This window comes from Cetorhinus maximus, chromosome 26 (genome assembly GCF_964194155.1).
Source record: "Cetorhinus maximus chromosome 26, sCetMax3.hap1.1, whole genome shotgun sequence".
In the NCBI taxonomy this organism is placed as follows: Eukaryota; Metazoa; Chordata; class Chondrichthyes; order Lamniformes; family Cetorhinidae; genus Cetorhinus; species Cetorhinus maximus.
In genome coordinates, this window is record NC_135904.1 from 29,526,245 (window position 1) to 29,538,361 (window position 12,117).

Here is a 12,117-nt window from a genome sequence, read left to right on the forward strand (position 1 = left end):
GGATTGAAGGTAGCAATTTAACCCTTCTGTGCTAAAAAGGAGGGATAGAAAGCAGGGAACTGTAGACCAGTTAGACTGACAAAAGTAATGTTAAAACACTAGAATCTATTAAAAACATGGCAACAGGGCACTTGGATAAATCACTATGATTAGGCAGAACCAACATTGTTTCAAGGGGGTGTATTACAGTTTTGAGGGTGTAATTAACAAGGTGGATGAGGGGAAGCCTCTAGATATAGTATGTTTGGATTTTCAGAGGGCATTTGATAAGGTGCCCCCGCAAGAGTTTGAAGATTAATGTACATGAGATCAGGGTACAGACTGAGGTAAAAACAAAAAGCTAAAAGCTGAGGGTTAGTTAAACTGAAAATAAACCAGTAGGAACAGTCATTAATGAAGTGCCACAAGGCTCAGTGCTTGGACCTGAGCCATTTACAATCTGCAATGATTCAGATGAGGGAACAATGTAATGTATCAAGTTTGTTGACAGTACAAAGCTAGGAGGGAAAGTAAGCTGAGTGTATGACCCAATGGTGTCCACAGTTTGAAGCCAAAGTAATCTTATCCAAGGGTATCATTAGCTGAAATTATATATTTTGGACAAATATCATTTACAGTTGAGCACTTTAGTAGTGAACAATTGTTAGAAGAGCTTTGGAAATGGCCAAATAGTTGTTGAAATCAAATATATAAGATTGTAAGGCTAATACTAGGTGTTAAATGTGTTTCATCAACTTTAACTGCAGTTGGAGCAGGTCATGTGTTTTACTGCGCTAAGCAACTGGCCTTAAAATACTTTTATATATGACCTCTGGACACCACAAAGCATTTTACAGCCAATGAAGTACTTTTGAAGTGTAGTCGTATTGAAGTAGAGAGAATTACTTTAAAATACCAACGACAAGACAGAAACTGAAAACTCTGCATATCCTGACTCAACAATCATCAATGGCAGGGAAAAATTGAAGCGTTTTGTCTGGAGTTTAGGAGTATAATCAACCAAATCACTGATTATACACTAAACCAGTTGAAGCACATTTTAATGTCATGTGACAGAGCTGATACCTCAACTTCTTCCACTGTCTCTTGCAGCATCTTGTCTGTTTAGAATTATGAAGGCCATTCAGCCCATCATGTCTGTGGCAGCTTTTTGAAAGCTACCCAATTAGTTACACTTGCCTGCTCATTCCCTATAGCACAGCAACTTTTTTCCATTTCATGTATTTGTCTAGTTCCCTTTAGGACATAGGTGCAGGGGTAGGCCATTCAGTCCTTTGAGACTGCTCTGCCAGTCAATAAGATCATGGATGAAAGCAAAATACTGTGGATGCTGGAAATCCGAAACAAAAACACCTGGAAAAACTCAGCGGGTCTGACAGCATCTGCGGAGAGGAATACAGTTAACGTTTCGAGTCCGTATAACTCAGTTCTGGTGAAGAGTCATACGGACTCGAAACGTTAACTGTATTCCTCTCCGCAGATGCTGTCAGACCTGCTGAGATCATGGATGATCTGGCTGTAGTCTGAACGCCACTTTCCTGCCTGACCTCCATAACCTTGACTCCCATATCTATCAAATCTAACTTTGCCTTGAATAAATTCAATGACCCAGCCTCTACTGCTTTCTGGGGAAGAGAATTCTGCAGGCTAGCAACCCACAAAAAAATTCTCATCTCCATCTTAAAAGGGTGACCTCATTCTTACATTGCCCCTAGTTCTAAGTCTCCCCTACAAGAGAAACATCCCCCAGATATCCACCTCATCAAGTCCCCTCAGGATCTTACATTTCAATAAGATCACCTCATTCTTGAAAAAAAAACTATGAATTGCTTCCCTTACAGGCAGTGTATTACAGATGCTTCAAAGTCAGAATTCCCTCCAGATCAACACTAGGGAGGGTCAAAGCTATAGTCTTTGGCCCATGGCAAATCCACATCCTTGTCACCAATTATACCCCTCTTCAGGTCACTGTCTCAAGTTGAACCAGACAGTTTGTACTCTGAGCATATTAGTTGACCCAGAGTTGAGCTCTCATATCTTCTCCATCAGAAAGGCTTCCTACTTCCCATGTCCATTTCTCCCCCTGCCTCAGATTTGCTGCTAAAGCTCTCATTTGTTATTACCTTCAGAATCAACTAATCTAACCGTGGCCAACCTCCCCTTTTCCAAAACACCACTGCCCAATTCTCATCTTCACCAAATACTGCTCACCCATCAGCCCTGTTCAAATCCTCCATTAAAATTCTCATCCATATGTTTAATTCCCTTCACTGCTTTACCCCTTCCCAAACTCAACCTCCTCCTGCTCCAACACTAAACACCACCAGAATCCAGAAGCATGTTTTGCCAAGCTACAATGCCTGACTGTGGCAAACTCAAGATGTGGGCAAAGGGTTATCTATTATGCACACACTGCAGCACTTTCCTATTTGGTTGCTAACACCCCAATTGTTAGAGAAATGGTATACCTTCCAGCACACCATGAGCAATACCATGGGAGATTTGCTAGTGTTTGCTAGTAGCTCATCAAGTCTTCAGCACATTCTAAAGATGATCACATCTAATAAGTTACTTGATGAATAATCACCATAGCTAAAGATGAAGCTTAAGCACTCAAACTTTTCCAAAAGAGGAAAGGTCCTACCTTCTCCTTGATAAATGCCCAGATGATGCGGGTCATCTCATCACCATCCATCTCAACCACAGGGTTAGCCACTTTAATGCGTTTGTCTGCATCTATTTAGATGAAAGCAGCATGGTCAATCTAATAACATCCATTAAATCCAAGGCCATCCATTAAAGAGAGCTTATTTCTGATTGGTTTAGACATCATTATGGTTCAAAGGGCTCCTCAATATTCTAGTTTGTGCTTAACTAGTCCAAGAACTTTACAATTAAGCATCTAAAGTTCATTTTTAACTGCAATAAATCAAGTCCAGCACTGTTAGTGGAAGGGCGACAAGTGAAATGTTCGTACTAATGGGATTTGAACAGTGAAAAAATCTTAAAAGCAGGGTCACAATTTTCTAAACTTGGCTTCGATCTAGAGAAAGCAACAAGTCATTACATGCTTGAAGCAGCTTTGGTGACTCTTGGTTTATCATTGAATAGGAGCAATTTAAATAAAACAGCCTACAAAAATGCTTAGGACACAGCATTAGCTCAAGTACAATTTTTCCCTATTGTATCAGCACTAACATGCTAAATAAGCTTAGAAAAACCCAGCTTATTCAATAAATACCTCTCAGTATTATTTTGGGTGACAGAAGCACCAAGGTCCTTTGATTCCGCAAGTTGAATGGGAGAAAAATATACAATGCAAGCATTTAGTGATATTTTCTAAAATCATCAGTAACAATAGGTTATTAAAACAAGAAGAAATCTAGAATAAGCTCTTATAGTTCCTTAGGTATCCTACAGTAGTATTGGCATTCATTAGCTTTTTAAACATACACTTTTAAAAATGTATCTATCATACAGGACAACTTGGTGCAATTTCACTGGTCCAAAAGTTTATAAAGCTGGAAGCTTAGTCATAAACTATGCTTAATATAAACGTTACTGATTCAAACTGAAATGCACCGCCAGTCCCTTGAATCACATTAATAGACAGGAATACCTCCATTGCACACAAGCTTTGAGGAGATGGCAGTGTCTTGTCAGCAGCCCGATACACAGAAAATGCACACATTCATTTGACATTGTCTTTATGATTTTCACATCAGTGTATTTCTACTATGAGGTCACTGAGCAATACCAGGTGCACCCTATAATGACAAGAGTGCTGCAAATAGCTTCATTTCCCATTTCGGGTCATTTTTCTCCTCCCTTTCCCTATTAAAAATATGAATAACAGCAACCTTGTAACCATGTACGTTTCGACTTCAAAATAAACAAGATACTTGCCCAATGTTTAAAATGCCATCAAAATCAAAAGCAAGTAGAATAGTGGAGCTTCAATATTTAGACAGGAATTAAAAAACCTCGCACTGGCTTCAAGGTTATCATGAACCTTGAGCAATTAGCTTCAGTAAACACATGACTATTTGGAACTGAGCCAATTCTGGGTTCCCAGAATTCTCTCCCTATTCAATGGAAATTCAAAATATTCAAAAGGTAAAATTTAATTAAGGGTTATTTGACTTGCATTTTTGCGAAACCAGAATAATGTCAAACATAAAATTGCTTCACAGCACTGAGGGTTTTATAGTGATTTGCTTGACTGCAAATCCAAATGGAATAAGATTTCCTCACCCAAGAAGTGAAACTTTTCCCTCAGAATGAAGAGAGGTACCTTCTCAGACACTACTACAGTACTGTGAAATTCATCATTAATGACCACCCCAGAACAAGGGGGCACAATGTCTAGATTTGAACTAGGCTATTCAGGGGCCATGTCATGCAGCACTGTCTCAGCTTTTGGAAATCTTGAACTCTCCCTCAAAAGGTTGGTAGGTTGGGCTAATTAAAAAATTCAATTTGGAGGTTAAGCTTTGTTAAGCAACAAAATCAAAGCAAGTAGATGGGAGTGAATATACAAATTAGCCATTGTCTAATTGAAGGACAGGACAGACTAACAGGCTGAATAGTCTATTTCAGTTCCTACAGAATTGTGGACATCCTGCAGAGGCAACATTAGGAATGTGCAATTACATGCAGTTCCAAGCAGACTCACTGGAAGGCACCTACAATCACTGACCATTACCAATCATTGTCAACTTCTTACATTATCTATTGCAAACATACTTTTCTCTATTCAGTAACTTGTTGCAAAACCCTACTTGTTGTGAAAAGATAGTGATAAAAGGGCACATTAGCTACAATTTCCGTTTGAAATGATCTTTCAGACACATTTAGTATTGCACTGAAAAGTCAACTGCAACAAGGTGCGACAGATAATAGTTCAAGCATGGGTTCCTGGGTTTCAAGTCAGTGCAGTCAAAATTCACAGGAGCAGATCAAGTTGTAGTGGTAAGAGTTTCCGTTGACTACTTAAATTTGCTCTTTTAAGTAATCTGTAACTTCTAGATTAAAGCAAAGGTTCAAGCAATGCTGTATACCTAACAAGTTAGACAGTCTGCTTGGGCAATGAAGGCCAGCATATTAATGTGAAATATAAGTTATTATAAAATCTTCAAGTGCATCACCGTCATTCGAATCTCAATCAAGTGCACTAGTGGACACGTGAAAAGCTTTTGTCCCCTTAGAGGCCCATTTGTCCTTGTATCTGGGAAGTGTCATTTTGACCTTCTAAACTTGGATTATGCAGTTGAAGGGCAATTTTATTTTAAACACCCTCCAATTAAAATGATTAGATAGGATAGATACAAAAGAGCTATTTCCTCTCGTGGGGGAATTCAGAAAGGGTACAACCTAAAGTTAAAGCCAGGTCAATAAAAAGAGTGACATCAGGAAGCACTTTTTCCACAGAGGGTGAACATCGGGAATTCTCTTGTCACAAAGGGCTGCGGATGTTGTCATTTGAAATTGAAGATTAAGAACAATAGATTTTGTTCGGCAAGAGCATGGAGCGATATGGAACAAAAAAAAAAGGTAGCACAGTTGACAGATCAGCCAAAATGCAACTGAATGGCAGAGCAAGGTCGACAGCTGAATGGGCCAACTCTGTTCCTACAAGGACAAAACAATGGTCACTCGTTTTACCAGAAATATTAAGTACACCAGCAGCAGAGTCACCAATGTTTGGAAATAATTTGCAAGAATATCCATCCAATTTCCCCATACATTTTTCTACACTGCTCACCCCAAGTGGAGACATTTTCAAATAAACATTCACCACCCCCTGCATAAAACAAGAGAGTTAACTCAAGAATCACATCGGTTCTGGTTCATTTTTCCTGATATACACCAGTGCCAGCTTAAGACAGTGAGAACTGGAACTGCAAGTGTCCTTCAGTGGAACTGCACAGATCTCAAACTTTTAACACCGAAAATTAATCTCAGAGGTTGAAAGCGACAATAGGATATGTATGAAAGCTTTGTTAAAAGTAAAACCCTTCCTCAGGGTTGCACAGCAACACATGGAGGCCACCATTATGTAAACAACCACTGTGTAATCCACACTTGGGTATAGAATTATCAGACTGCCCAACTTTAAAATAGAAGCCAGGCCTGCAATCAACTGGAAGATTAAAAGCACTGCATCAGCCAGCAGTTGATTCAAAATTAATTGGAATTAACCATTTTAATAAAATAAACACCAATGGCATAACAGAGCAAAGCACCATTCACAACACAGCAAGTGATTTTAAACAAACAACCGATTTAAATTAGGTTGCAGAGAAAGGGCAGCATTTAGAAGCGTTTGATCCCACACAAGGCATCAGGTTACATGCTCTCATAAGGATTTTTCTGAAATGTAATCTGCAGCGTCCATTCAGAGCACACATTGTTCTAATGGTCGTGAAATTTTAAATGGATTTTCTCACCGATTCCACACCAAATCCAAACAGTTTGACATTGAACATGAACCATACATGCATTCACATGTGTTTTGCTGAGGTCACACTTATTTAACACTTGAGATGCCCGTCAAGTAAAAGTTCCCAGTGAGGAGCCATTTTTAACTACTTATTAAACAAGTGGTGCACACCAGATTAGGTTAGAACCAAACAGAAAATATCCTGCTCCCAACACCCCAGTAAGGTATTAAAATACAACAAGGTGATTATCAGTTTCCCCACCCCCGTAGCTGATGTGAAACACAGGCAAGACTGGATGTTTCACAAAGCAGATTAATTAAAGATGTGGGAAACCACTTGGTGAAAAGGCCACGTCAATGATCAGTGCTGAGATGAAAGAGAAATAGCGAGTGTGAAGGGGAGAGAGAGAATGGCAATGGGAAAGGAGGATGAATATGAGAGTGTGAATGAGGGGAATGGGGGAGAGAAGGAGCAAGGGGGGGGAGAGAAGGAGCAAGGGGGGGGAGAGAAGGAGCAAGGGGGGGAGAGAAGGAGCAAGGGGGGGGAGAGAAGGAGCAAGGGGGGGGAGAGAAGGAGCAAGGGGGGGGAGAGAAGGAGCAAGGGGGGGAGAGAAGGAGCAAGGGGGGGGAGAGAAGGAGCAAGGGGGGGGAGAGAAGGAGCAAGGGGGGGGAGAGAAGGAGCAAGGGGGGGGAGAGAAGGAGCAAGGGGGGGGAGAGAAGGAGCAAGGGGGGGGAGAGAAGGAGCAAGGGGGGGAGAGAAGGAGCAAGGGGGGGGAGAGAAGGAGCAAGGGGGGGGAGAGAAGGAGCAAGGGGGGGGAGAGAAGGAGCAAGGGGGGGAGAGAAGGAGCAAGGGGGGGAGAGAAGGAGCAAGGGGGGGGAGAGAAGGAGCAAGGGGGGGAGAGAAGGAGCAAGGGGGGGGAGAGAAGGAGCAAGGGGGGGGAGAGAAGGAGCAAGGGGGGGGAGAGAAGGAGCAAGGGGGGGGAGAGAAGGAGCAAGGGGGGGGAGAGAAGGAGCAAGGGGGGGGAGAGAAGGAGCAAGGGGGGGGGAGAGAAGGAGCAAGGGGGGGAGAGAAGGAGCAAGGGGGGGGAGAGAAGGAGCAAGGGGGGGAGAGAAGGAGCAAGGGGGGGGAGAGGAGGAGCAAGGGGGGGGAGAGGAGGAGCAAGGGGGGGGAGAGAAAGAGCAAGGGGGGGGGAGAGAAAGAGCAAGGGGGGGGGAGAGAAAGAGCAAGGGGGGGGGAGAGAAAGAGCAAGGGGGGGGGAGAGAAAGAGCAAGGGGGGGAGAGAAAGAGCAAGGGGGGGAGAGAAAGAGCAAGGGGGGGGAGAGAAAGAGCAAGGGGGGGAGAGAAAGAGCAAGGGGGGGGAGAGAAAGAGCAAGGGGGGGAGAGAAAGAGCAAGGGGGGGGGAGAGAAAGAGCAAGGGGGGGGGAGAGAAAGAGCAAAGGGGGGGAGAGAAAGAGCAAGGGGGGGGAGAGAAAGAGCAAGGGGGGGGAGAGAAAGAGCAAGGGGGGGGGAGAGAAAGAGCAAGGGGGGGGGAGAGAAAGAGCAAGGGGGGGGGAGAGAAAGAGCAAGGGGGGGGAGAGAAAGAGCAAGGGGGGGGGAGAGAAAGAGCAAGGGGGGGGAGAGAAAGAGCAAGGGGGGGGGAGAGAAAGAGCAAGGGTAGGAGATGATGATGATGGGGGGGTGACTGCGTGAGGGGGGGGTGACTGCGTGAGGGGGGGGGTGACTGCGTGAGGGGGGGGGTGACTGCGTGAGGGGGGGGTGACTGCATGAGGGGGGGGTGACTGCGTGAGAGGGGGGGGTGACTGCGTGAGGGGGGGGGGTGACTGCGTGAGGGGGGGGGTGACTGCGTGAGGGGGGGGGTGACTGCGTGAGGGGGGGTGACTGCGTGAGGGGGGGGGTGACTGCGTGAGGGGGGGGGTGACTGCGTGAGGGGGGGGTGACTGCGTGAGGGGGGGGTGACTGCGTGAGGGGGGGGTGACTGCGTGAGGGGGGGGTGACTGCGTGAGGGGGGGGTGACTGCGTGAGGGGGGGGTGACTGCGTGAGGGGGGGGTGACTGCGTGAGGGGGGGGTGACTGCGTGAGGGGGGGTGACTGCGTGAGGGGGGGGGTGACTGCGTGGGGGGGGGGTGACTGCGTGGGGGGGGGTGACTGCGTGGGGGGGGGGGTGACTGCGTGGGGGGGGGGGTGACTGCGTGAGGGGGGGGTGACTGCGTGAGGGGGGGGTGACTGCGTGAGGGGGGGGTGACTGCGTGAGGGGGGGGTGACTGCGTGAGGGGGGGGTGACTGCGTGAGGGGGGGGTGACTGCGTGAGGGGGGGGTGACTGCGTGAGGGGGGGGGTGACTGCGTGAGGGGGGGGGTGACTGCGTGAGGGGGGGGGTGACTGCGTGGGGGGGGGGTGACTGCGTGGGGGGGGGGTGACTGCGTGGGGGGGGGTGACTGCGTGAGGGGGGGGGGTGACTGCGTGAGGGGGGGGTGACTGCGTGAGGGGGGGGTGACTGCGTGAGGGGGGGGTGACTGCGTGAGGGGGGGGTGACTGCGTGAGGGGGGGGTGACTGCGTGAGGGGGGGGGACTGCGTGAGGGGGGGGTGACTGCGTGAGGGGGGGTGACTGCGTGAGGGGGGGTGACTGCGTGAGGGGGGGGTGACTGCGTGAGGGGGGGTGACTGCGTGAGGGGGGGGTGACTGCGTGAGGGGGGGGTGACTGCGTGAGGGGGGGGGTGACTGCGTGAGGGGGGGGGTGACTGCGTGAGGTGGGGGGGTGACTGCGTGAGGTGGGGGGGTGACTGCGTGAGGTGGGGGGGTGACTGCGTGAGGGGGGGGGGTGACTGCGTGAGGGGGGGGCGAATCTGCTTAATGCCAATTTGTATCGTGGACAGGGGAGGGGGAACAGAAGAGGAGTGAGGGGGTGGAGAATAGAGGGAGAAGGAAGAGTGAGGGAGGAAAAGTGAAGGGGAGAATAAACCTGAGGGGGGAAATTGGGAGGATGGAGAGTGTGTGAGGGGGGGGGGGGGGGGGGTCAGTGTGAGGGGGGGGGGGTGGTCAGTGAGGGGGGGGGGTCAGTGAGGGGGGGGGGTCAGTCAGGGCGGGGGGGTCAGTGAGGGGGGGGGTCAGTGAGGGGGGGTCAGTGAGGGCGGGGGGGGTAAGAGAGGGGATCCGCTTTCTGCCCAGAGGGTCCGCGCGCTTCTCGCTGTGCACGAGCCGGGAGGAGCCGCCGACCTTGAGCTGACCTCCGTCCCGGGCGCTGGAGGCCGAAGCCCCTTCCCCAGGCCCTCCACTCAGCGCCGGCCGGCCGGCCGGGCCCGCAATCCTTCCCGGGGCCGCGGCGATTACAGCCGCCGGCAGTGCGGCACCGCAACTTGTGGTGCGGGGATAGAGTCACCGCACCCGGGGTGGGGGTGGGGGGGGGTCGGGCTGTGGTGGGGAGGGGGGATGTGTTGGGGGGGGATGTGTTGGGGGGATGTGTTGGGGGGGTCGGGCTGTGGGGGAGGGGGGGGGTCGGGCTGGGGGGGTCGGGCTGTGGGGGAGGGGGAGGGTTGGGCTGGGGGGGGTCGGGCTGTGCGGGAGGGGTCGGGCTGTGCGGGAGGGGTCGGGCTGTGGGGGAGGGGTCGGGTTGGGCTGGGGGGGTCGGGCTGTGCGGGAGGGGTCGGGCTGTGCGGGAGGGGTCGGGCTGTGGGGGAGGGGTCGGGTTGGGCTGGGGGGGGTCGGGCTGTGCGGGAGGGGTCGGGCTGTGGGGGAGGGGTCGGGCTGTGGGGGAGGGGTCGGGTTGGGCTGGGGGGGGTCGGGCTGTGTGGGAGGGGGGCTGGGGGGGAGGGGGGGGTCGGGCTGTGGGGAGGGTTTGGGCTGGGGGGGGTCGGGCTGTGGGGGAGGGGGAGGGTTGGGCTAGGGGGGGGTCGGGCTGTGCGGGAGGGGGGGGGTTGGGCTGTGCGGGAGGGGGGATGTTTTGGGGGGGGTCGGGCTGTGGGGGAGGGGGGATGTTTTGGGGGGGGGGGGATGTATGGGGTGGGGGTGCCGGGGAAGGCGCTGCCCGTTCGCTGAGGAGACACTCACAGTGGCGCCGCTGTGTTGCTGTGTGTCCAAGGGCCGGTGCCAGGGCGGCGGGGTTTCTGGCGGCTCCCAGCCAGCTCCGGCTCCACACTCTCAGGTAACCCGCTGCCGCCATCATTCGGTGTCTCTGCCACTCGGACTAAAGCCCGCCGCCCGCCCGCGTTCCCTTTATATAGAACCGGCCGGCCGGCCTGCGTCTGACGTAGAGCGACGTGACGTTGGGCGGGCGTCCTAACGTCATCCCACGTCATTTAGATTTTCAGTTCGGCAGGCGCGGCTGCGCGCCCGCTGTACTGTCAAAGGCCTATTAAGGCCATTAAAAAAGTAATTAAAGTGATTAATTGACCTGCCCGTCCAACCTTAATGTTGACGGGCAGGCCAGGAGCCCAGGCGGGCTTCTGAAAAAACATGAAACCTCATCTACGGGCGGGGTGAGGTTATTAAAATTTGTATGAAATCTCTAAATAAAACAAATTGACATTTTTTTTCTCATCTTTATTTAATGTTTCAAACCTGGGCCAATCTCCCTGAGGCAGCACTTTGTCTCAGGGAGACCTGTGCACTCTTTTTGTGCGCATGCGCGAAACTGCTCAATCCCGGCTCAGGGAATTCCACGCCCCCCCCCCCCACCCACCCCCGCCCCACAACCCGCACAGGGAGCACATAGCACTTCCTGGCGGATGTTACACTGGGCGGTCCTTAATTGGCCCACTCACGTAAAATGGCGGCGCGCCCCTTAACTGGGGGCGCCAATCAGGAACCTGCCCGCTCGTGCCCGCTCCTGCAAAACCCTCCCGACGGGGGGGAAGATCCTGCCCTATGTCCCCTTGTCCTAGACTCCCCCGCTAACGGAAAATGTTTTTCTCCTATTACCTTGGCAATTCCTTTCAAAATCCTGCAAACCTCAAATAAATCACCCAGGAGCCTCTGTATTTTGGGGAATACAATCCTTGTTTATGTAATCTATTCTTATAATCTAACTCTTGGACCCTGGTAATGCTCTGTGCTGCACTCCTTTTGAGATCAATATATCCTTTTTAAGGTGCAGTGCCCAGAACTGTGCAAAATCCTCCAGATGTGGTCTAACCAGGGCTGTGCATAGCTGCAGTAAAATCTCTCTTCATATTCTAGCCCTCTGGTTATCACAGCTAACATTTCATTAGGCTCCTTGATTATTTATTGTACCTGACTGCTACATTTTAGCGGTGTGTGCACAGTGACCCCTAAATCTCCTTGGACTTCCACTGTTCCTAGATGGAGAAATGGGAAAGGAGGGAAGAAGGGGGAGAGGATAAGAAGGGATGGAGGGGAGGAAATCGATAGAAGGGAGAGAGAAGGAAAAGTACAGGTGTATGTATGTCTGTCTGTCTCTCTCTCTCTCTCTATCTTTACCATTCTTTAGCTGGAAAAATGCCTATAAAAACCCACACCCTTGAATGACCCCCATCCACAGTTTCTTCATTGTTTTTTTTAACCTTGACTCAGCACCGTCATTCTCAGACTGGAAAATGAAGTGGAACCAGGAGAAAGTTCACTGTTCATAGTCAGGGTGACATCATTACTAAAAGAAAAACTAGGTCACATTCCTTATAAAGTGGAATAATCTGCAGGTGTTGTGGACATTTTTCCATAT

General features: G+C 50.0%; 1 protein-coding gene across 1 annotated transcript in view; it reads right to left on the reverse strand.

The window, feature by feature from the left end:
- Nucleotides 1-10,645, reverse strand: part of idh2 (isocitrate dehydrogenase (NADP(+)) 2) — a 32,224-nt gene extending 21,579 nt beyond the window's left edge. Inside the window, exons 1-2 of the mRNA XM_078530426.1 lie at nucleotides 10,488-10,645; nucleotides 2,645-2,736 (exon numbers count right to left, since the gene is read on the reverse strand). Of these exons, the coding sequence (XP_078386552.1) occupies nucleotides 2,645-2,736; nucleotides 10,488-10,602 (207 nt within the window). The 5' untranslated portion in view covers nucleotides 10,603-10,645. The remainder of the gene's footprint in view (nucleotides 1-2,644; nucleotides 2,737-10,487) is intronic.
- Between the last annotated feature and the right edge of the window lie 1,472 nt (nucleotides 10,646-12,117).